The sequence below is a fragment of the Vidua macroura genome, chromosome Z, assembly GCF_024509145.1.
Source record: "Vidua macroura isolate BioBank_ID:100142 chromosome Z, ASM2450914v1, whole genome shotgun sequence".
NCBI classification, from domain to species: Eukaryota; Metazoa; Chordata; class Aves; order Passeriformes; family Viduidae; genus Vidua; species Vidua macroura.
The window spans coordinates 66,929,975-66,954,928 of NC_071611.1; the positions used below are offsets into that span (position 1 = coordinate 66,929,975).

The following is a 24,954-nucleotide window of genomic DNA, read 5'->3' on the forward strand; positions in this document are numbered from 1 at the left end:
ACCACTGATTTACAGGTGCTACAGTACTCCTCATCCTAAGGCTTCTGTTTTTTTTTTCTGTTGGAATCTAGATTATCAAGCTCTGAAAAGGACAAACAAATGTATGAAGGAAGACAGGATCTGGAAGATACCTCATTTACAATTCACCACTCACTGCCTCCTGGCAGACAGACTTCTGTTTACCCAGAAACCTTGCCTAATTTGCATATATATGCATAGCCATGTACCATAGCTCCCCTTAATCCTAAATAAAATAAGCCTGTGACTATGTGCATTCCCAGGAAGCACAGGGTGCCATGGCCAAGATCCCTTCTCAGCAATATGCATCACATATGCCCCACACTCAGCAGGGTGGGACCCAGCTGCAGTCAGCTCAGATGTGCACTGCTGGGCTAGAAAAGATCTTACAAGGAGCAAGGGAAGCTTGTTTTGGAAACTCAATTCCTCCCCTTTGAAATAAAGGTCTGAATTCTGCTGGTTGTCAGGCAGCTTGCCCTCCATTGTTCCATTTCCCTGGATGCAAGGAAACTTGAAGATAGGTGATACATAAAAGATCTTGAGAGTGATTTTTGTTAGCAGTATTCACTCGTAATTAATGTTTATATCACTCCTGAGGTATAGAGATGACATTGCAGAGCCTGTCATCCAGCTGTTTAAAACTAAACACCAGGAGTTTGTCAATGTGAAGTTGCATTTATATTTTTTTTTAAATTTCAGCTGGAACAATTGTCTAAATAAACTGATATTCTTCCCACCTGCAACTCTTGTAGAAAGGGACTTGGAGGGGTATGACAGTGACAAAATATATTCCTTCCTCCTTTCCCCCACCATCTCTGATGGGCAATGCTGTTCCTAAGACTGGTACAGCAGGTGGGAATTGCAGGTGGAACTGCCTGTGCACTCTCCTAACTAATGCATTCCAGAGATGGGGGAGCAGAGATGTTTGGTTTTGGTGCACATCTGCCTGCAAAAGTGCATAAAATGGTGTTGGAGACTGAGACAACTGGAATCATGAAGTTGCAGGCAGCTTCTGAATTGAACACACACACACACACCCACACCACCTACAGGAATGCCTGCAGGGCACATTAACTGAAGTCTGGGGAACACTCACTTCTGGACAGAATAGAGACAAAACCCCATAAAGTGTCTCTATAGGTGCTTTGTTCCTTTGTTATTGTGCATTCCACAAGGCCAAAGACCGTAAACCTGTGTTTCCAGCTGAACCTGCTGATACAAGAACCCTTTAGACACAGGCTGTCAAGCAAATCTGAGACTTAGCAGACCAAGCCACACCTGCTCTGGGGTGAGTTCTGCAGAGCCAGGGAAAGGGAGGGCTTGGGAGCTTTCTGAGAAGCTGCCTTATACAGGTAAGAAGAGGGTAAATATGTCACAGATATGGTAACAGGACAGCCTGTCACCACTGTGGGAGAGCAAAACTGCTGCCCTGAGCAAGGGGCAAGTCACCATGTGCTTCACTGTTTATCTGTCATCTCAGGAAGGGAACTTAGAACAGTTCTGTTTTTGTCCCATTTGAACTTCAAAAGACAAGAACTCAAGATTTATTTTCTTTAGCCTTAGGGAAACTTTGGGTTCCTTCTTGTTTCCATTTTGCAGTAGGGAGGTGTGGGAAGAGTGTTTGGGTAAATGCCAAAACCACACTTAGTATTTTTACTGTTTCATTCGGAGAATTTGCACCTTTTTTTTAATAGAAGAATAATACTCTATACCAAAACTAGGAAACATTTCAAATGTTTATTTCTGCTTCAGTTTCACAGACATCAGCTATTAAAAAAACAATAGGAAAAGTAACCAGAGTATCACATCACATCACATCACATCACATCACATCACATCACATCACATCACATCACAAAAATCACAGAATGGTTTAGGTTGCAAGGGACACTTAAAGAGTATCTAGTTCCAACACCCCTCCCATGGGATGGGATGTCACCCACTAGACCTGCTCATACAAAACCCCATCCATGCTGGCCTTGAACATTTCCAGGGATGGGGCAACCACAGCTTCTCTGGGCAACCTGTGTCTGGGCCTCATCCCCTCACAGGGAAGAATTTATTCCCAATGCCTAAGCTAAACCTGCCCCTTGTCAGTTTGAAGCAATTCCCCATTGTCCTGTCACTCCAGGCCCTTGTCAAAAGTCCCTCTTCAGATCTCTTGGAGTACCTTTACAGACTGGAAGGGACTCTAAGATCTCCCCAGAACCTTCTCTTCTCCAGGCTGAACAACCCCAACTCTCCCAGCCTGTCTCCATAGCAGAGGGTTCCAGCCTCAGATCATTTGTGTGGCCTTCTCTAGACCAGCTCCAGCAGATCCACATCCCTCTGTAGTGGGACCCCACAGCTGGATGCAGCACTGCAGGTAGGGTGTCACCTGAGTGCAGGTGTGGAATCACTTCCATCAATCTGCTGCCACACTGCCTTTTCTGCTCCAGGACATTTTTTGCTTTCTGGGCTGTTTGAGCTCATTGCCAGCTCATCTTGAGCTTCTCCCAGCACCCCAAGTCCTTCTCCTCAGGGCTGCTTTCCACCATTCTCTGCCCTGCCTGTATTTGTGCCTGGCATTGCCCTGATCCAGGTGCAGGACCTTGCATATCCATTCAGTTAACATCAAACCTCCATTCTGCTTAGCACAAAAAAAACTGATAATGACAATTGGTGTGAACACCTGCACCTCCAAACTTATTGTTAGCTTCAGGTATTCTTTCAGTGCTGAGTCTCATGAAAAATACCATGAGCACTGCAAGGTGACACAACCTTCAGAGAAGTGCTGCTGATCCTGACCATCCTTGGCTTTTCAAATGATGGTGTGCTGGTCTCCTGGGTGCTGAGCCAATGCCATGCCAGGAATACTCAAGGCCTTATAATGAATTTAAGGAAGGCCATCTCTTCATTGTTCTTCTGGGCTTTCTTGGGCCAAAACAAAGCTACACAAGTATTCAGTTTTTCCTGGAATAATCTGTGCCAAATAAACATGTAATTTTGTTTATTTGGGGGGGGGGAGTGGGATGTTCAGCACACACTGTAATAAAAAAAATAGTTTTGCCTTGAATGTGAATCTTAGATGTTATTTGAAATCAGGGAAGGACATATGTGTGCAGAGGTGAAACCTCTCATTAAATAACTCACATACATACATTAAAAAATCAGAAAACCTTCAGGTGCAGCCAACCTATCTTAGTAGGGGCAAAAACTTCACCATTTTTTCCACTGTAGTGACTGCCTTAATAAAGAGGGATCACCTTTACTGGTGATCTCTGCATTATCTGGGTCCTTAGTCAACCACAGCTGCAGCAAAAATTAACTGTAATTTTAACAGTTAAATAAATTAATAATTACTAAATAATTAATTTAAGAACTGTTTCTTGGTTTGTTTGTTTGTTTGTTTTAAAAAGATAACACATATTTTACTTTCAGGTACAAAAATTATTGCTGGAGTTGTCTTCATAAGCTTTGGATATCTAACTACTATTGTTGGCAACAATAATTAGGACATCTACACTGATTTTCCAGTTTTTCTTACCTACAGGCAAAACTGTCACTTTCATTTTTTAGTCCACTTCAGTAGTTTACAGATGGTAGAGGCTGAAGACTATGCTCCATTCTTCATTTAGCTAGAAAATCCACTTAATGAAATCCATGGGTTTGCAAGAATAAATGCCACATCAAAACCAAAAAAACTAGCATTTGCAGAATAGAGTTAGAAGAAGTGACCGAATTCATCACACCCCCTGAAGCCTCATTGACTCCTGCCTCTCTCAGCATGGTGCCTACTCACCTCCTGGTGGAGCTGGCTGAATTTGCTGGCCCAGCAGAAAACCATGACGCTGGACACCTCGGGTGTGCAGTGGCAGGAGCTCTCGCAGGGCTCTGCCAGGCAAGGACAGCCTCCACACACACACACAGAGGCTGAAGGACCCCTCCACTGATATTATTTCCATTCCACATCCCCTGCTTCCCCAGTAATCTTGGAAAGAAATTGCCAAGCCAGTGGGGCAGAGTGATGGGGAGGGGGGGGTCGGTGAATGCTGACTCTCACAGTCCGTGTTTGTACCAGCCTCAAGGGAACCAGATGAGATACTTCTAATCATCTCAGGAATCAGAGATGCAATATTCAGAACTGATTTCGTTCCAATATTAAGTATAAAATTAGGAACTGCACAAAGCTATTGAAAAGGGGCTTTAATGGTGAAAGACTATTTTTTAAATTGCTTTCCTACAGAATGAAGATTTTCCTCTTTCTGTGCTCTGCCATCCTGCAAACTATTCTTCCCCAAGTTATATACTCCATAGTGAACTTCTCAGTCCCAACTTAACAGCACGTTTTACTTTGAAGGGGTCCTTAATTTAATGTGTAACCAGAGGAACATTGCAAAACAAGGCACTACCAAAATAAGGAAGAGGACAGCACCTAGCCCTACAGTCAGCATCGTCTAATCAGGGTTTGCAGTGCAAGGTACATCAGGTCAAGGCTCAGGCTGCACTTCAAACTGCTACATAGTTTTCACCTGTCTTTCTCGAAAAGATGATTCCATGATATCATAACATAACTTATTTATTGTCTTCAAGCTGCTTGCTTATTATAGAGACTGAATGCCTTGCAGAATCATCACTAAAATTTTCCTTCCAAAACACAGAATGTATTTCTCTGCTCCCTGCCTGACTGATCTGTGATGAAAAACAGACGGTATTTGTTAATTTGTCAAATTCAACTAAATCTCCCCCCTCCCCCGCAAACAAACAAAACACTCTTCCGGAATGGCTTGGTTGATCGCTGTCACTATCACATCTCTCTAGGAAGCGGTGATTATCCAGCCATTGACTCATTGACCTCCTGCCCACAGCTACTCATTCCTTCTGCCTCTTCATTGTGCCTTAAATGCCGTCTTAGCATCATTGCCTTGACTTAACCAGTCCTCGTCTCCCTCCCTGTGCTTTCCCTGTCTTCATGCACTCTCACCAGTGGAACTAGGAACTTTGAAAGGGCTGGAAAGATAAGAGACTCAGAATGTTCAACTATTGGACATTAAATATTTAAATTATTTTCAAATTAATTGCATAGTCTAGCACTTCAAAGCTCAGAATAGTCCATGTAATTTTTTTAAAGGTAGCGGCTTTAATATGTTGAAGGCTTTGTTCAGTGCTGTCAAAAATAAAAAAGAAAGAGAAAAGAAAAAAGGAGAAAGAGGAAAAACGAAAAAAGAAAAAAAATGAAAAAGGAAAAAGGGAAAAGCAGAAAGATGAGAGGGTAAAATAAAATAAATAACAGCCCACCAACATTCCCTGCTCTGTTTCAGCTACCTAAGTTAATAATTTTCTGTTCCTTCTATGATCATCAAAAGGAAAATCGAGGGGAATGAAATCTAATGGGCAAATTAATGCAACCTTCCTGGGAAAGAGTACTTGAGACAAAAAAAAAAGCAGCAAAATAACCATTGAAATGAACAGGGCCAATGCAGCAAAATAACCATTGAAATGAACAGGGCCAATGCCTTTATTAATGTTCAGCTCTTTATTAAAAAGATCAGCTGGGCAGGGGGCTTGACGCAGAGCTCGCCCCCGCGGTCGTAGCTTTCCCAGGCAGCCAAAAGGAAGGAGGTGTGCAGAGTCTGTCACTGGAGTCCAGAGCAGCAGCTGTCCTTTCTTCTTTTCTTGTGGCACACCAGTGGCCAGAGGATGAGGAGGCGTGGTGTGCAGAGTCTGTTGCTGAAGTCCAGAACAAGAGCTGTCCCCGCTCCTTCTGTGGTGGCAGCACCAGGGCTCTCTGTCCCTATCTCCCTGCTTCTCAGAGCCTAATATAGTCTGTTCTTTCTTAGGTGATGGCGACGGTTAAAAGTCAATCAGGGGATGTGTTTCCCTCTTCCTCAGCTAGGGCATTTGTCTAGACTTCTCTATTGTGTTCAGTTTTTGATTTATAGTCCTTTTTATCTCCTAAAAATACTCCCATGATCCTAAGGGGTTTTTATTTGCATGTTAGTCCCAGAATGGCAGCGTGGAGGGGTGGGAGGCCAGTTATCTCCAGGTAGTTTGGAGAAAACAAACAGAGCAATTAGCTAATTAGCATTTCAATATGGGTACTTAGCTAGAGTTAGTAGTTTTTTTAGTGTTGCCATGGGAACTAGGAAGGTCCTGCCCGCGTCTCTGGGGAACACCTGGAAACTGTTCATTACAACCATAAACTCTTGCAGATAGTTATTATGCATGAGAAGTACTGAAGAAAAAGGATTTACCTATGTCTGGACATGCAGTTGCATTTATTCAATATGATTAAATGTAAGCTCGTGATTAAACACTTTTCTGAATCTTAGCCAGTAAATGTAATTCTGCAGAATCCTGAGCACTCTTCCACCAGTGTCAACATGTCCATTAAGCTTTGAAATAAAACTTCCTATTTCCATCATTCTTCTAAACATCATACACATAATAGCATATTGTTCAGAGTCAGTGCTTTCTTAAACTGAACAGCATCTTTATTAATTTAAAGAGTCAATTTCTAGTAATGTACTACTTCAAGAAAAGTAAAAAAAATACTGTCTCAGCAATCACATGAGTTAATGCAGGTGTATCTGAAGACCTTGCAATACTCTCCTTTTATATGATCCGTGTCTTTTATTAGGACACAACGTTTGTGGTCAAGTTTAATGTCAGGTGCAGGTAGCTGGGTGAGGAGGGAGGGAAGAGCAGCAATTCTTCATCCTCCTGACACCACCCAAGCCCCTTGGGGCACCAGCTGGAGTAGATGGCAGGAAGGCACCTGCTCGACCTTCCTGCTTCAAGAGGAGAAGTTGACATACTCATTTAAAAGCAAACAAATTGTAATAAAAAAAAACCAACAAATCACAGAACTGGTCAGTACACAACAGCATTTTCTAGCAGATAATCAAGATGTGATTCACCTGAAGGAAGGCAGGCATTTGCATCTGATAATTGGCACTGGCTGGCTGAGTGGTCAGGGAAAGGAAGAGAAGGAGGAGGAAGAGGAGGATGACAAGAAAAGCATTTCTGTGCTCTAGTTCTTATTAAATGCAGAACTGGGGTAGGGCAGCTCAACAGCACTTTCAAGGTGCCACTTTTCTCTGTTAGCTGCAAAAACCATGTCAAGGTGGCATGACCAGAGGAGGTTTCCTCTCAACTCAGCTGTAGTGAAATTAATTGTTTGTGTACTTTGCTTTATTTGTTGTGATCAATGCTGTACAAATTTCCCTCTGCCTCACTACTTCTAAATACTTTTGTATCAACAACAGTGTTGACAAAGGCCTAGTTACTCGTGACATACATTAAAAGCAAGACAGCCTGCTGCAAACACAAGAGAAACTTAGAGATGAAGAGCAGGCATTTCAAACTGAACCTGGCTGTGAATGAACTTTGCAAAAAAAACCCCAACAAATCACATAAAAAAACCCCACACTGAAGAATTGCAGCCATGCAGGATGGCATATTTAAAAGAAGTGTAGATGTGGCATTTGGGGACAGGGTTTAGTGCTAGGCTCGGCAGTGCTGATTTAATGGTTGGATTTAATGGTCTTTCCAGCATCAATGATTCTGTGATGCTCTGTGTTCACGGGGTGTCTCTGCACTCCACAGGCTGAACAGGAGAACCCACCACATCCTGGAGTGCAGAAGAGCTCAGACAGAAACTTCCTTGGAAGGGTTTTTTGGGGCAGATCTGATATTGGACAGCGAACATATAGAGAAAAACACAGGGTTTGCCTCTACACAGAAAGCGCTTTTTTTTTTTCAAATGAATGTAGAAAAATGTGGTTACAATAAAGAAAAACAAACAAACAAGGGCTACTAGTTCACATATCACACCAAACAGCTCCCTCTTTAACCAAAAGAACCAGGAAGAACAAGTTATACATAACAAATCCTTCCTGCATTATCTGATGAACTAACAAGAGGAATTCAGTGAGAAGAAGGAAAAGAAATACATCTATATACTCAAGGTAGTAATGTACAAATAGGCATAAAGAGTGCACAAAAATATTCTGAAGTTCTGTGCTTCCCTTTGTGGCATTTAATAAATAGCTAGAGATCGCACAAATATCTCAAAAGTTTAAAATTTCCATGTCATTTTTACCAGAGGCATTAGAAATATAAACTGTTAAGTATATAAAGATAACCTTTACACCTGACTATCTACTTTTAATTATGTAGTAAGTTTTATAAGCTGGATATATATGCAAGTGCAAAAAAAATCCTCAGCACAAAATCAGTCACATTTCTGACAATGCAGGGCTTCTTATCTTACTCATTTATATATATTTCAATGCTTTAACATAACAATATTAGAATTTAATTTGGAGACAATCTTCATGGCACAGTATATTTTTATTTCCCAACAAAGATTCTTCATTTGTGCATTCCCCAGGATTCTGTTGTCTGGCCATGACCTATTCTGTGGCTTCTGAGTGGCTTGGTTTTCCCATAGCTAATTCACCACCATTTTTGTACTTTTCAGCAAAATAATCAGAGTCAAAGCTCACAGACAAATCTGGAGGACTCACATAAACATTTCCATTGTCTATTGTGACCTTGTGAATCCTTTGTTTGACTCCTTTTGATTGCCACTTTGGTGTTGGTGATGGCTCCAGAGGATTTATTCCTTCGTACAATCCTTCTCCTGTTTCCAAGGTGATTTTAAACTTATGCCAAGGACAAACAATACACGCTTGTCCATCAATATCCTGCAGGAAGAAGAAGAAGAAAAGATAGCAAGTAATCCTCTGGGACAAAAGGTATGTTTGGTAATTTGGTTGTATGGCTGTCTGAGGTTATATGTATATGATTGGTTTATTCCTATGTAATGTTCACATAAAAGCATTACAAAAACTCCATTGGAGTTTTCACATTACTCTATGCCTCTGCATTATTTTTATTTTGCTTACATACCTCTATTTCTCCACGACATAAAGGGCCTCCTTCATCTGAAACATGGCAGAATACCATATTAATTTATGCAGCAGATTTTATGCTTAATTCTAACAACACTGAGATCACGCAGGCAAATATCTTACGGTAGCAGCGAGAATCCAGAGCATGAAATTTCCCCTCATGATAGAAAACAACAATTTCTCTGCCATCGACTTTGGCTGTTATTCTTTGGGACTTCTTTATGTCCTCCTCTTTGCCAATGAGTATAAGACCATCTGGCTCCATTTCGGCTCCTCCTGTGCTTGAGCTGTGTGAATATCCATTCTTAAAACACACGGACAAATAAATGAAATGGTCACTTGTAAAGCAATTCACATTTGTATTTCAAATGAGGAGAGCAAGAAAAGGTTTCAGTGAAAGACTATCAACATGCAGAGGTAGAAAAGCACAAGAACTTGGTGACAATGTTCAGTTAGTGTGTTCACTAATAGAACTGACAGGATAAGGAAAAACAGCTGTTGGAAACCAGATACCTGAGGCTCAGGCAAGATAAATTCTCAATCACTATTCGTTTACTCCGCACCTAAACCACTTTCGGTCCTCAAAACGCATGTGCAAACAAATATAAGGATGGCAAATGTAAAATACTATACAGTACAAGTATGCAACAGGTAACATTTACATGTAAATCTAATACTTTTACATGATATTATGGCTAGAAATATAAAGTGATTTTAGTAAATAAAATATTATTCTGTAAAGGAGAGAAAACATTTTTTTATTGAGAAGCTGTATTCAACCTGACATTTCTAGCAAATATTCCTGCCTTTCCTTCCCTCCTCTTACATATTTCAAACATATAATAGACTCTCCCTCTCACAGGAGAGAATATAAGCAGTTTTATGAAAGCAACCTTCCCATTAAATTTACTTACAATTAGCTACTGCATTCCAGTTCTTCCCAAATTCCCAATATAACCTTGCTTCCACAGAAAAATAAAGCTAAAACAGGTCTTTGTAAACACAGAAAGGGGAACCATGGACTGGGGGAGGAGGGGGTGTCTCTCTGGCTGCAGGGGGCTGCACTGTACCTTTGGTCCATACCAGATTGCAATGGAGATGAGAAAGCAGATGAAGAAATGAAGGCTGAGAATGATGAGGTCCAGCATTGCCTCCCTTCACGGTCTGTCACCACTGCCCTGCCTTGTTCCCATATGTCACAAGGTGCTTCTCAGCCCCTCTTTAAGTGCAAGCAGGAGGCAACAGGGGCCAGGCCCTATAGCACCCTATGACAGGACTTTACGGGCTCAACGCGTCAGAAACCGCCTCTGCCAGGGCTGATAAGAGCCAGGGACATGCTGGGGCTGGCTTGATAAGAGAAGAGCAGAGCTTCCAGTTCCCCCTGCTGCTGTCCTCACCAGTGAGCCCACTACTGCTTCCTGCTCCCAAAACCCTGCTCAGAGGCACACGTGGCTGTCCTCAGAATCAGCAAATGCAGGTTTCCTCATAAGCCAGCGTGCTGGGAAGACCGGTTTAAGTGCCATTGTGGCATTTTCAAGACCAGTTGTTAACTGAACTGCATGTGATCAACTGCTAAGACAACTCCCTGCTTTCTAGTTCAAGGAACTGCCACCCAGTCTTACCCAGAAAGTGAAATGTCACTGCCAGACTCACAGAATGATCCAGTAAGGCATTCACACTTAGTTTTTTCAGGAGATAAGCAAGCTAACCACAGGAACCAGAGTAGGAAATCCCCAATTTTTGCTATCACCTTTTGGCTGACTCTCCTAAAAACTTTCCAAATTGGCAAAGGTACTAAAATGCAGAAGCCTGTAGTTAAAACCTCACTTATTAAGACGCCTCTAAAAAACCCTGTGTATATAAATGAATACATCTCTGAAACAGAAACACACACACATATGTATTTGTGTACACACATATCTCTTTATATGTATTAGAATACACCAAACCTCCAGCTCATTTAGTGATGACTTCTTACACTCAGCTTGGATTTTGCACAAATAAATTATCCAGGCTCTCATTCTGAACCCTGGCTGAGACCACCAGCAGCACATAGTGGACCCTGAGTAGCCTAAATTGTGCAAGCAATCAGTAGCCAAAACGTTTCTTTCACAGCTGGTACTCCCACGCTTATCTACGAACAAATGTAGACTAAGGACTACACTGGCACATCAGGGGCCCTCCAAAAGAAAACCCTCAAGGCAACTTTCTTCCCTTAGATAAGAGGAAACTGGTCACATCACCTCCTCACAGATCCCAAGACAGAATCCTGAGCCTTCAGAGTAACTCGAGTTGTGGAAGTGAGCACACTTCAGTCAGTAAGAGAAAAGTTTATTTCCAGGTTTATGCAGAGTAAGTTAGACTTCTAACCGTTTTTTCCTGATATTTGCTTAAGAGTTTGGCTGCTTTGATATTTTCTGAGTCAATGCAGACAGCACGGATGGAATTGTTCCTGCTGCCAGGTAACACCTGATAGGAAGGCCAAGAGGTTTGCAAGCAGCGTAAGCATTCCTTCTCCAGCTGGAAACAGAGCTGGATTTGTGAATTGTGGTAATTCACTGCTGTTCCCTGCTCTGAATAATTTTTCCCCATTTTGGGTTAAAGGAAAAATACCCCTGTTGCGGGGCACATTTTATTTTATTTTATTTTATTTTATTTTATTTTATTTTATTTTATTTTTTATTTTATTTTATTTTATTTTCCCCTCTATGTTTCCATGTCAAACTTAAATAAGTGGGTAATATCAGCAGAATGGCAGTTGTTGCTACACAAATTGCCCAGTCATTATTCTCATTCAGAACCCGAGGTTTTGTTATCATTACAAAGCCTTACCAATACTTTGGTCATATTTGTGGATTTTGGGATACCTCATTCAGGAATAAAATTTGCCAGTCTGGGAATATTTTTTTTTTTGGTCATATTGTTGTTGTTGGGTATTTTTTGGTGGTTGCTGTTGTTTAAACTTACCAGAAAAGCATGCTTGTGACCATTTCATTTCAAGCAGGCTGGTGCAATTCTTGCATTAGTTAATTAATGAGCTGCACAGACTGAATAGGGGACGGCAACAGGCACGCTGCAATGGGATGTTTATGTCTAAAACCTGCCCTGCTTATGGCAAAAGGTTTCTAAAACATTGTTATAGTTATTCCTGCCTGGCATGTTTTAAGGCAAAGCAATGAAGAAATATTGCTCTGAGACTGTATCCTCCTCATTTAGCTCTATTGCTGTTCATAAGATTTTTAACTACGCTCACTGAACCAGCTGATTTTTTCTTTTTTTCATCATTTTGACATTACAAATAAAACCTATACTTTTCTGTGATGTGAGAGCTCTGTTTCTGTGTGGTCAGGCAAGAGCAACTTGCAAAGTTTACAGCTGGTAGCAATTGTGTTATCAAAACCCTCAGCACGTTAATGACAGCTATGGATACAAAAACAATTGACAAACCAAAGCAGGTGACATCGAAAGCTGGGTGGCTGCTTTTTAAGTAATAATGATGAAGCCTAAACCACCCCCGCCCTAGACAGAAAGGGTCGGTAAAGCACGTTCCCAAGGCACTTGTGCCAGCCTCCCAGTCTTGTGCAGGATCACATCTACTTTGGCCATTCCTGACAAATATTTTGAACTGAATTCCAGTGGCAGAGTTTAGATAGCTTGGCAGTGTCCTGGTTCAGGGCAAGTCTGGGGAAAGAATTCCCCTTCCCCCCACAAAAGGGTTCCTTTAGGAAAGCAGATTCAATTGGCCCCTCCTCCCAGCCAGTTCCGGAGAAAATACCTCTGGAGGAAAAAAGTGGAAAAAACCTGTTTATTATACAAGAGAACTTAGACAATATTAAACAATAAGACTTCTTGCCACTCCAAGAGAGACACATTCAGAGCAAATCCCCCCCCCCGGGCTGCAGCTCAGCTCACTCAGTCTCTGACCAGTCCTTCCGGCGCTGGCAATGCCGCGGCCCAGGCCCGGCCCGCTGGGCTACAGATGTGAGCTGCTGATGCTCTTCTGGTGTTCAGTCCAGAGCAGGTCCAGAGAAAGGGAAAAAAACCACAGTCCACGGAACTTCTCTGCCTCGGCTAGCTAAAACTAACTAGAAAAAGCAAAGGAGAGCTCTGTCTCGCTGTCCGTCCGTCCGCAGACAACACCGTCCCGGAGCAGGAATGTGGAGGAGGGAATGAGTTTTTTGAAAACAAACCCTGAGCTTCTTCCCTCCTCCTTTCACTCTTGGAACAAGACTTCAACATAAACAGGGCAGACGACTGAGGATAAAGGCATCATACAGCCACCCTAGGACAGCAGGCTGTTTTCTTGTTTAAATTCTTGGAGTTCTTCACTTTTTTCCTCCAAATAGCTCATCAGAAAAGGTCTGCCTGAAAACCAAAACAATTTCTTTTTCCTGCTCTTGGTGGCAGCATTTTCCAGGCTGTGAAGGCTTAGTCACTGCAGAGGACTCCTCAAGGTTCCTCTGACAGCTGATATAATTCACAGGTCCCTTGTTTATATTATTTTCCTCCAAATGCCCTCATCTTTTTATAATCCTTCTTAAAAGATAAAGTCAGAAAGCAGAGTCAATACCTTGAGTATTCACTGCAGTTAATAAAACAGTTGCCTCTTGTGTCTTACAAACACCACTCCTTTAAGTCATACCACAAATCACTCATTTAGTTCTTCACCACATCTTGTAGTTGGCTAATGCTCTGTTTCAATTTCTCTAAAATTTCCAGGTGTATTGTGCTTTTTTTGAACTGCAAAAATGCAGCCTAGACAGTTTTTTGTTCACCATTTTAGTGTTTTTCCCTTTCCTTTTTACTTTGACTTCAAGCTAGTTTGATTATTTTACCTGATTGATTTCAGATATTTTTTCCAGCTAATCAAGACTCCTTTGGATTTTAGCCTATCCCCAGGAGCACTGGTAGCTCCTCCAGGGTGCATTTTCTCATGCTTAACAAGAAAAGAGTGTACACTCCTCTATTCAATTACTTCTCCCAAAAAACCCAAGCAGCACTACATTGAATTCTTGCAGACCAATTATATTATTTGGACAAAAGGCACAAAGTTAAAAACAAGAGTTTTAAAACTCATCATGTATATAGGTATTTGATATAAATAGTTGGAAGACAAAGCTATTCAGATTTTATATCCTATTTTCAACTGGATAACTGGTTCAAAATATTTGAGAAGAGACAGATAAATCTTTTGTTCTGCTTTTAGAAAATCAAAGTGAAACAATACAGGATTTTTCACTGTCTTTCACTGCCAGAAGTGCAGCTTTATCTCCTGCTCCATGTTCTCTCCAGAAACTGCAGTTTACATACAACAGTTCTGAAAGGGCAAGTTTTGCAGTCTGTATTGCAAAGAATGTTTTCCTGAGCAGTAGCTTAAATGATCTCAGATAAATCTTCAACACTGACTCATCTCAAGTTTAGTTTCAATAAGATTAATCTCCTACATATTTTATCACAGGTCACTTCAAAAATTTACTATTAATATTAATTTCCATGTGTGTTTAGGTAATTTAATATCAGTCTTGTTTCTTTCATTTTCTGTCTTATAATGAGTGCTTGCATATCCAAGGAGGTAAGAACTATACCCATTATAATATCTTATTATGATGTTATTGCATATTATCCTTCTTGTCCAGATCAATTGTACATTTCCTGTATGGAGTCTTTATCACATTTCTTCCACATGACCCTTCACAATGGAAGTTTCTTTGATAAGCTAATGAACCCACCATCCTGTTAGTTTTAATATTATTCCTGGATGCATTTGCACTATCATTTCTATAGTGAACTGTTAGGCATGCTAGCAAAGATTGTTTTTGTCTAAACCTCCTTTTTTAACAACAAATAATTCTGAATCTAATAATTCCCTGTAGTTGTGTTGATGACAGTAGTAGAAATAAGGAAATTGTCTTTGTAAGAAGCCAAATATCTCACAGAGCTGAAAATATATCATGTGCCACAAGACAAAGATTCCTTCCAACTTCTGTACCAGTGAGGAAGTGTGCAAACCCCAGGTAATCCTGGTTTCCAACCCTAGAGGGTTGGAAATTCCCCTCTGTGCCACAGAAGGCAGAGCCCAAAGCCTTCAGCCCAGATTAATGTACAGTCTCCAAGGAGATGCACAGGTGCATCCACAGATGCACTTCCAGTGAAGTGTGGTTGTCATTTTTAGCATAACTACTTACAGTGCTTTCAACAGCAGCAAAACAGAACATCAGAAGGCCTGACACTACATTCAGGGTGAAGGACTTCTGGCAGTATCCACCTTCTGGCAGTATCTATCATATAATCAGTGGAAGTTTCTCTTTCCCATGCCTACATCCCTATGGAAGCCTTAGTTCCTGTTAGGAATTTTTTTTTCCCCTCATAAAATGTGGAAGAGTAATTAAGTGTCTTTTAAATTATTTTATAATTCTAACATTGCTGAAAAAACCTGGCTTTTTAATTCAAGATTCTCATATTAGAATGCAAGGCAGTTCTTGTTCTTTCAAATCAAGAAATTACTTTGAAAGTACTGTAAATTAAGACCAGTTTGCACTATCATATTTATGTATGAAGACCTTACTGCAAACTAGAAGGAATTCTGAATGCCCAATTAATTCTTTTTTCTAAACTGTCAATAATATGCTGCTAAGGAAGACTTCAAGAGTAACCTTACTGTTTAGTCTATGCACAACAGCACATCATCCATGCCCTAAAATTTTTCTCTCCCTCCAGTTCTACTTTGCCCATCTGTCCCATTCACAACTATTTCCATAATTTCAGTCAACATTTGGTCCTCTTGTTAGTTCTTTAGTTAGTTCCTTAGTTCCTCTTGCACATGAGTCACATAAAACATGCCAGGTTTTACTGCAGTTACTGTGCCTCTGACTGCTTCTTGTGATTACTTTTCAGAGTGCTCTGACTTCATCTTGTAAAAAATTCAAAAGCTATCCAGTAATTTGTCTTATAGACTGGGTAAGCAACATTCATATGACTTATTCCCAGGCCTCTTTTTCTCCCCCCCACCCCCGCCAAAGACCAGTCTATCAGTATTTTTTTTTTTTAAATCAGAGCAATACCTACCAAGCATGCCATCTGTCCCAGTACATACAGCATAATAAAATGCTTTCAATTTTCTCACTTCCTGCTCTAAGAACTCTCCTGTGCAATTCTTGGTGTACAATGAGTAATAATCTACTGGGTGCACCTCTGCAACCACTTAGGCATTTTAATAGCTTTATAAGTTACATAAAGGTAAGAAGAAATGACAATACTTTAGCAACTAAATTCAACATATTTTTTGAAAATCACAAAAAACACCCAAAACTAAACCAAAAAATCAGATGTAATTTAAAATCTTTTATCATATAGTTTTCAGTCTGTGGTCCAAGAAACACCAGATGCTCATCTGTTACACAGCACTGTTACCTCCTTCACGTTCTCCCTCTGCTTCCACATATATCAAGCTAATTTAAAAGATGCCTGCAAAAATTAGCTGGAAACAAAGCCTAGGAGCCAGAAATATATGCTTCATCAGCTCATGTCTTTTTTTAAGAGAGGTACTGCAGAATAATCTCCTACAATTTTACTCTACAGAAAGTACGGAAACACTGGTATAGCATCTCGTTAACTGTAGCATAACTATAAGTGAGACTACAGAATAATATGGAAATTCACTTAGTCTAGAAAGGTCTTCAGGACAGTGCATGACAGATCTTGACACCTTGATAGAAAGAATTCAGTACTTCAGACCAATTTTATAGTACTCTTTTTTACAGGTGTCAATCCATTTAGTTTTAAAGAAGTGTAAGATAATCGTGTTGTTTGTCTGTGGTAATTCAGGCTATGAAAGAAGCCACATGCTCTGAAAAAGTGCCAGCTTGTGCAAAATGCAGAGGACCATCTGCTCAACATCACAAGGTTTCACAAACATATTTTGTTGGTACTCTTTTCTGTATTACCTCCCCAGCAGACTTACAATTTAATTCAAGTTCCTCATCAATGCACTCAAAAGAGAGATTCATCTTTATAATTTTCAAAACACAGTTGCCCTCCAGAAGAATCAGCAAATGGTCAGTAAATGGAGGCATTCATCAGTAAATGGTGGTTCACATACTGGGAATGTGTAAGTAGTGGTGGAAAGGACCTCAGCAACCTATGGAATTTATGTATTCTAACTGGATTAAGGAAGACAAAAATTGAACAGACATGTTATAACTCTGTCTCTGACCTGAAAAAAAGGAATCCCTGCTTTGCAAGACACATCTAACTTAGCAATTAGCACCTAGAAAGTTTTCCTTCATGTCCAAACTAGATTTTGCTTTTTGCAAGTATTTTCCCTCCATGCTCTCCTTATCCCCAAAAACTTCTCACCATTTCTACAAAAAAATAACCACAACCCTATTAAAAATGACATTCACATTTCTCAGCATTCATTTGTATATCCTTGTTTCCAAGTATTTCTGGTTTTATTGCACACAGAGATTTTACAGTTCTGTAATAGAAAAAGCCATGAGTTGCATAAATTCCGTAAGTTGACATTTTGTTTTAAGTAAACATAATTTATTTTCAAACCTAATATTTCATTCTTCAGCAGCAGACAATGCTGATGCCTTTATGCAGTGAAAGCTGTTGTAAGCTGTTTACATTTTTATAATAGATAGTGGTGCCTGAAGACATGATGTGAGCAGAATAAAAACATCCACTACTTTGGAATTTACTTCTTAGCAAGTATTATTTGTTAGTTTTCCATATAACAAGAGTCTTCTGTACTCTGAAAACACTGAAAAGCTACAGCAGCACAGAAAAGTTAACAGAAAAAAGAAATTTCTGTTGTGTCTAACTACGTCACATTGGAGGTTCATATATACACAATACACTACAGACAGAATTATTACATAAATTGACACTTCTAACAAGCACCATGCAGACTGTTCTAAACCATGCATTTCAGAGTGGTACTGAAAAAAAAAAAATACAGCTAAGTATAGCAACAATTTCCTTCTGTTTAAGATCAGCAAAAAGCCTACCTGGTTCTGTGACTGTGGGACATTGGGAGAACGTGAGGGCACAGGATACAAGCAAAGAGGTGACATTTGAGCACAGACCTCTGGCCCACATCTGCTTCTTCCCAGCTTCACCATCACTGTCTCTTCTCCTCTGCTGATAGTTCCACATGCCTTCTCTCACTCTACCTTTGTCCTGAAGTAAAGATGTACTAAATATTGGAAGCATCCTGCCACCCCTGCTCAAAGAAAGCATTTTGGTAGAAAATTTGGCCATGTGGAACTTCATAAACTGGCCATCATCTGGGGCAAGTGGAGAGGGAAGTGCTGATCTCTTCTCCTGGGATTCATGACAGGACACATGGAAATGACCCTTCCCTTCCCTTCCCTTCCCTTCCCTTCCCTTCCCTTCCCTTCCCTTCCCTTCCCTTCCCTTCCCTTCCCTTCCCTTCCCTTCCCTTCCCTTCCCTTCCCTTCCCTTCCCTTCCCTTCCCTTCCCTTCCCTTCCCTTCCCTTCCCTTCCCTTCCCTTCCCTTCCCTTCCCTTCCCTTCCCTTCCCTTCCCTTCCCTTCCCTTCCCTTCCCTTCCCTTCCCTTCCCTTCCCTTCCCTTCCCTTCCCTTCCCTTCCCTTCCCTTCCCTTCCCTTCCCTTCCCTTCCCTTCCCTTCCCTTCCCTTCCCTTCCCTTCCCTTCCCTTCCCTTCCCTTCCCTTCCCTTCCCTTCCCTTCCCTTCCCTTCCCTTCCCTTCCCTTCCCTTCCCTTCCCTTCCCTTCCCTGAACTTCCCTTCCCTTCCCTTCCCTTCCCTTCCCTGAACTTCCCTGAACTTCCCTTCCCTTCCCTGAACTTCCCTTCCCTTCCCTTCCCTGAACTTCCCTTCCCTGAACTTCCCTTCCCTGAACTTCCCTTCCCTGAACTTCCCTTCCCTTCCCTGAACTTCCCTTCCCTTCCCTGAACTTCCCTTCCCTGAACTTCCCTTCCCTGAACTTCCCTTCCCTGAACTTCCCTGAACTTCCCTTCCCTGAACTTCCCTGAACTTCCCTTCCCTGAACTTCCCTTCCCTGAACTTCCCTTCCCTGAACTTCCCTGAACTTCCCTGAACTTCCCTTCCCTGAACTTCCCTGAACTTCCCTGAACTTCCCTTCCCTTCCCTGAACTTCCCTTCCCTGAACTTCCCTTCCCTGAACTTCCCTGAACTTCCCTGAACTTCCCTGAACTTCCCTTCCCTTCCCTGAACTTCCCTTCCCTGAACTTCCCTTCCCTTCCCTGAACTTCCCTTCCCACTTGAACTTTCCTTGAAATTTCCTTTCATTTCCTTGAACTTGCCTTGAAGTTGCCTTGAACTTTCCTTTACTTGGACTTTCCTTTCCTTGGACTTTCCTTTCCTTGAACTGTCCTTTCTGGAACTTCCCTTCCCACAAAAAGTCTCTTCCCTGCTTTCCTAAGGCAAGAAATTTGAATAGAATGAGAAAAAAATATCATTTTGCCGATTATCAGCTCCACACAGGTGGATAATGGGTTTGTTCTGGGCATATACTGGGGCTTTTCATCAAAATTCTCCCAAATAACTGTCTCAGACTGCTATTCAACTGCAAGACATACTTATGATCATCCTCCTTATTATTATTATTATTATTATTACACCACCAGCATTACCATCACAATTATCCATCAAAACAGCCAATAGCTCAATTGTAGAAGATCCCAAAGGACACGACGGAAAGAAAAATCCAATTTCCAATTATGCTGTTAGAGCTAAAATGCTCTCATTACAATCAGACCAGTTCTACAACATCTGAGAGACTAAACCCTTGTGAGAGATGCTGTCAGATAAACACTGGCACAGCTCTTGAAGGAAGATGATTCTCCTGCTGAAATCTACAATGTTTATTAAGAAAATGTGCTTTTTTAAATTTTATTTTTCAGTCTGCATCTCTTTTTAAAGTAATAATTTCAAACAAAAGCTATATTTAACATAACACTTTCCTATATTAAGCATTAGACATTAGATATAGCATCAGGTGCATAAGTTTCTTCCTGTCTTCATTTTTTCCAGAATACAGATCAGATAAGCCTTCTTATCAATTTCATACTCTGCTCTTTTTGTAGTTTAGGAGATATGTTTCCAAATTAACACTTCAGTTTTTACTATTTGAAATTTCTCTAATAATCTCTGAGAGTAAAAAGGCCCGCTGCAGCAAAATAAGGAGAACAAACCTGAAAAATTTAGAGTCTGTGTTGCTATTGCTTCTATTACACACATTTCCCCAGGAATAGGCACTAACCATCCAAGTGACAACTTACAAAGGATACTGCACAGAATTTGATTTTGTAAGATCTCATAAAGAACCCCAAAACAGTTAAGCACTAAAATTGTGCTCCACCATGGGAAATAGTTCTTGTAATTTACTGTAATGTTTTAGTATTACAGTTACAATGACACTGTTCCAAGTATTTTAACCTTACAGCACAAGCACAAGCACTTCATTACCTCACTTGCCACCTTTCCATCACTCATCAGTTCATAGTTAATGTAATTTTCTTTACCCTTTAGAGTTCATACCAGGGAATGCACTCAGAAGAAAAAATTCCCTCCTTTTTTTTTTTTTTTTTGGTATCAAACCTTCTTGGATAGCATAGCATTGTAGAAGAAATAATTTCATTTAGCACTAGTAGACCTAACCATGACATCCCAGCAGCAGGATCAGCTTGTAGCCGAGTTTGTCTGAAGACTAATTGCTCATTTGGTACACTAATATAACTGGCAACTGGAACAAGCACTCAGTAGGACAAACTGGAAATAAAGCTGTAATCTGCAGGTGGAAGTTGAAAAGGGGACTTGGACCTGAAACTTCTTGTGAGAAAGTACACAACTGACTTGTTATCCTGTCAACCACATACTCACAAGTTTCTATGACACGGTATGATATGGTTTGTTTGAAGAACTGTAGGCCACTTTGGTTACTACCCAGGCAACATGTCTATTCAGTGAAAGAAGCTGCTTGAACAGGCTGAGAATATGAAAGATCTGCAGCTTTTTCTGGAGAACCACTCAACAAGAAGAATGTAGGACTTGATGGTTTTGAGAGGCCTGAAGCAGTATCCTAATTCTGAGCAACTTCAGCAAGCACATGTCATCCAGGATCTCAAGCTGCATGGTGCGCAGAGCCTGTCTTCACTTGGTTAACCTCAAGAAGCAATTTAGGAGCTGAATTGCCAACCAGCACATCCCATCAGCAAGTGCTGTAAGAAGCACAGAGCCAGATGTAACATAGCAGCAGTAGGTAGGGCTGTTCAAGCTGCAGGTCACTGCTCTGGAAACCAGACACAGCCCAGTCTTCTTCACTGAGAAAGAAACCTTTGTCACACTTGTCTAAACAGGTGAGAGTCTTCCAGAGGGAGTATCACCCACCACTGAAGCAGGCACACTTTCAAATGAAAGCCCAGACCTTTGAACAGCCTGCAGGAGTTTAAGCATTTTATTTTTCCCAGAAAAATTGGTAGTTTCAACAGCACCCAACACTTCCAGTTCTCTACTAGTGTTGTAACCAAAATGGTTAATCTGCCTTTGACGTAAAAGCATGGAGCTTATTTTGGATTCCTCATTAAGGAGGATTCGGGTGAGGCAGAGAAACCAAGACTTCCGCTTTCCTGTGAGTAAAGAAGGTCCAGTATGCTGGGTGAACAGAGAGAAGAGTGGTGAGAAAATGGTAAAAGATTTTCTGGTTTTAGCTGTTCACAAGGGGTATACTATGTATTTGGGAGTGACAAAAAATCTTCTGTTCTTCTTGATAGATATTGGATTTATTGATACAAATTTATGAATAATAAATTCACTGTAGAAAAGCTACTAGAAATTCATAAAAGCATAGCTACTGGTCCCTGTATCCTTTTAGCTGGGCTTATCTGGAATAGGAGTATTTTTTATAATTAATAAAGCCTGAGTCAATCAATGTGTGAGGCCCAACATCTTAACTCAGTCAAATTTTTCATCTGTGATTTCATGAACAATCCATCCCACCCCTAACATTCTTCAGGCACAGCGTGACATGAACAACAGTGTTTATTGACCTTGCTTTCCCTTCTGCTTTCCAAGCCCACGGAAGAGGGTTCATTCCTCACAGCGGCTCTCTTCAGGAGTGGCTGCCATGCCCTGCTGCAGGTACCACACCTGTGAAAAATGTAGATAAAATGATTGCCTCTTCGCAAATATTAAATTGAATACTATATGTATTATGGAAGGTTATTTTGTAATACTGTATTAATCCTTTTTAAGTAGTGTGTTAAATATAGTTTTAGGTTACAACATAATGGTAAAATAGAAACTATGCGATGTAAGATATTTTTTTACTAGCTCAAGAAAGGGATAAGATAATCAAGAAACTCTTCGCACAGAGATAACAGCAACAGGACACCTAATGAGTTACGGCCTCCTTATTGGATGTCATGGTTTGACATTGGCACAATGCCAGCTCCCCCCTGAAAATGCACCTTCCCAATAGAAATGCTGTGAGATGTTATCAGGAACAGAGCAGAGCAGCCCCAAATTTAATAAGAAAGAAAGTAACTTTATTAAACTACTACTACTATAAAAGATACATACACTAAATCCAGGATGAAGACCCTCCAAAACACTCCTCCTCCCACCCAATTCCAACAAAAACCACAGTGAGACATCACCCGGGATTCCTGATCAAATTACCACCCTTCAGATAATCAATACTCAGTCCATCAAGGGAGAGAGAAGTCTCTCCTGCGCTATAGACCCCCCCAGGAAACACAGTTGCCACCTCCTGTGTTTCCATGTCACACATGGCAACTGCTTGGAGAAAATCTGCCAGTGTGACACTCTCCTTTCCATGTCACAGTGCTCTCACCACCGTGCATGGACAGACTGCTCATAGGGCTCCTTTAAGGATGCTTTGCCACGGACCCAAAGATACAACAGTTCAGCTTCTCATCCTGGGACTACAGTCCTCTCCATTTTCCCCTGGGGCCAAGGGTCCAAGAACAGAAATCATCTTCTTTCCCGAAGACAGAGGGCATCACCATTCCCTCCTCAGCTTTCCTCTGCTCTTGCCATTCCTGTGGTGTTAGAAGCTGAAGCAGGTTTCCTTGGGTCACCACTGCACTCCCCTAAAATGAAGTCTCTATTGCAGGAGATTTTGGTTCAGTCCATGACTAACAAGAAAAGTCCAGCCAAAAGCTACTTCATCATCTCCTCCCACCTAAATATTTCTTTGTCTTACATCTCAGGTCCCAGACTGAATTGAGGAGGAGTAATATTTTACAAAACCTTCATTTTCCAGGATAGGGTTAAAAGACTCCCTGGAGGGCTGAAATCTCGGCCCAGAACTCTCAACTCCCGCACTGGGCATCTCCTCCCCCACCCCGGACATCCGTAATTCTTTGCTTTTTATTGTCTCGTAGTGTCCTAATCCTCATTGTCCAAATTTTTATTACTCTAATTTTATTACTATTTTTGTAACTATGTTATTACTGATAAACTTTTAAAATTTTAAAAAACAAGTGATTGACATTTTTCACACTTGTAGAATTATGAAGAAAATAAATATTTAGAGGCAGTTTGAGTCCTTTACTGTCTCTCTCCTAAGCAGGAACTTCCTTTTGATCAGAACTACCTAATTTTCATCACAAGAGGGGAAAATGGGATTCCTACACAGCCTGAACTCGATTGCCTGTGCTTTGTGTGCTGCCTTCCATGCAGATGATGAGGTCAGGTGAAGCTGCCCCAGGGCACCCCAAGCTTTGACCCACCCAGCACTTCCAAAGTCCCTGTCAGTATGGCCTTGCAGAAATAATCATTTACCACGAGGTGGAGCTGTTAAATGCAGTTAACAAGGGTCCTGTTTTCTCTTTTTCAGGTCTATTGATTTTTCCCACACTGAAATTTCAACATGGGCCGCTGCTGCTTTTCTCTTTGTAGTCATATTGCTAGAGATCCAGTGAGGTTTTCTTTTCTTCTTAAGGGTTTATCCAAGGGCTGTCTGGGTCTACTCTTACTGTTGACTTCATACAAGAGCCAGAGTCAGAATTTGTACTCCTAAGGTCACCTCACTTATGTACTGTGCCTTGGAAGGCAAACAGGTCTCACACAATGCCCTGGACTTGTTATTGCTCAGCTGGAAGCAGGTAAATACAGCTTGTTACTTTCAACATTAATCCATTGTCCAGTCTAATATGGTAATGTTGACAGTAGCTGGAAAACTTGCATCAGACCTCGAGTTCTTTAAGGGTGACAGGGTGGGTAATTTGTCCCTGTTGACAGGTGGCTGAAACAGATCAGAAACTAATGCAAATGAAACAGGAGGAAGGTGCAGAAAAGGCAGAGCTGCCGCACCTTTGAAAGAAGATACTCTGGTTACTCAAAGACAGTACAGAGAACCAGGTTAATACAATTGAACAATAATGTTTCGGACTCCTACTCATCTAAAATGGAGCCTTAAAAGGATCTCAGGGCACTGGGATGCTCAGGGGGATGGCAGCACTGTAGAGGCTGATGGGCTAGGAGGCTTTGAAGGGACTGGGGAGCTTGCGGGTGTGCTGAGGGCATGCCGCAAGTCACTCACTGCTCCCTTTGCTTCCTAGAGATCTCCATCTGCTTGACTTTTCCAGAAGGGCCACTCTGTGCGGGGCCAGGGACCGAGGGGGAACAGGGGGAGATGGGCCAGCTGCGTTCCCTCTGTTTCTTTTCCTAGCCCTATTTGTACCAGGTTAGCATTGTGCCTGTATATAGTTATGTCTCTGTCTCCAGTTCTACCTCCGTATGCACGGAACACAAGAGCTATACACAGTTCTGTGTCTTTAGTTACAGGGACATGGAGGTGTAGCTGGGTACTTTGGTCATTGTGTAGCTCTGTATGGGTTTGCATTGTGTAGAGCCATTTTTATACAGAAGTCAATGTCTTTACACAATGCAGATTGTTATCTTTATCTATCTCTCAATTGCTATGTAAAACTACGTTGGGTTGTACAGTTTTCTCCTAGCTCTGTGGGTATTTAGAGAGGACCAGGGATGTTTGCACTCTCCATAC

General features: G+C 41.3%; 1 protein-coding gene across 3 annotated transcripts; it reads right to left on the reverse strand.

The window, feature by feature from the left end:
- Positions 1–5,934: 5,934 nt before the first annotated feature.
- Positions 5,935–18,237, reverse strand: RFESD (Rieske Fe-S domain containing). Of its 3 annotated transcripts, none has more exons than XM_054003872.1 (4): positions 17,927–18,237; positions 9,039–9,219; positions 8,914–8,948; positions 5,935–8,708 (listed from the first exon to the last, which is right to left on the reverse strand). In XM_054003872.1, the coding sequence occupies exons 1-4, from the start codon at positions 18,038–18,040 to the stop codon at positions 8,415–8,417; spliced, it is 624 nt and encodes a 207-aa protein (XP_053859847.1). In that variant the 5' UTR covers positions 18,041–18,237; the 3' UTR covers positions 5,935–8,414. The 3 variants fall into 3 exon arrangements, with proteins under 3 accessions (XP_053859847.1, XP_053859849.1, XP_053859848.1); XM_054003874.1 differs by lacking the exon at positions 17,927–18,237 and adding an exon at positions 10,538–10,579 and having other exon boundaries at positions 5,936–8,708; XM_054003873.1 differs by lacking the exon at positions 17,927–18,237 and adding an exon at positions 9,830–10,250 and having other exon boundaries at positions 5,936–8,708.
- Positions 18,238–24,954: the final 6,717 nt, after the last annotated feature.

Excerpts from the sequence above, each read along its gene's own strand:
- RFESD (XM_054003872.1), bottom strand. The coding sequence starts at position 18,040 with ATGGTGAAGCTGGGAAGAAGCAGATGTGGGCCAGAGGTCTGTGCTCAA. Across the intron at positions 8,949-9,038 it reads TCTGGATTCTCGCTGCTACC|ATGAAGGAGGCCCTTTATGT; the intron begins GTAAGATATTTG and ends GCCATGTTTCAG. Across the intron at positions 8,709-8,913 it reads TATGTCGTGGAGAAATAGAG|GATATTGATGGACAAGCGTG; the intron begins GTATGTAAGCAA and ends TTCTTCCTGCAG.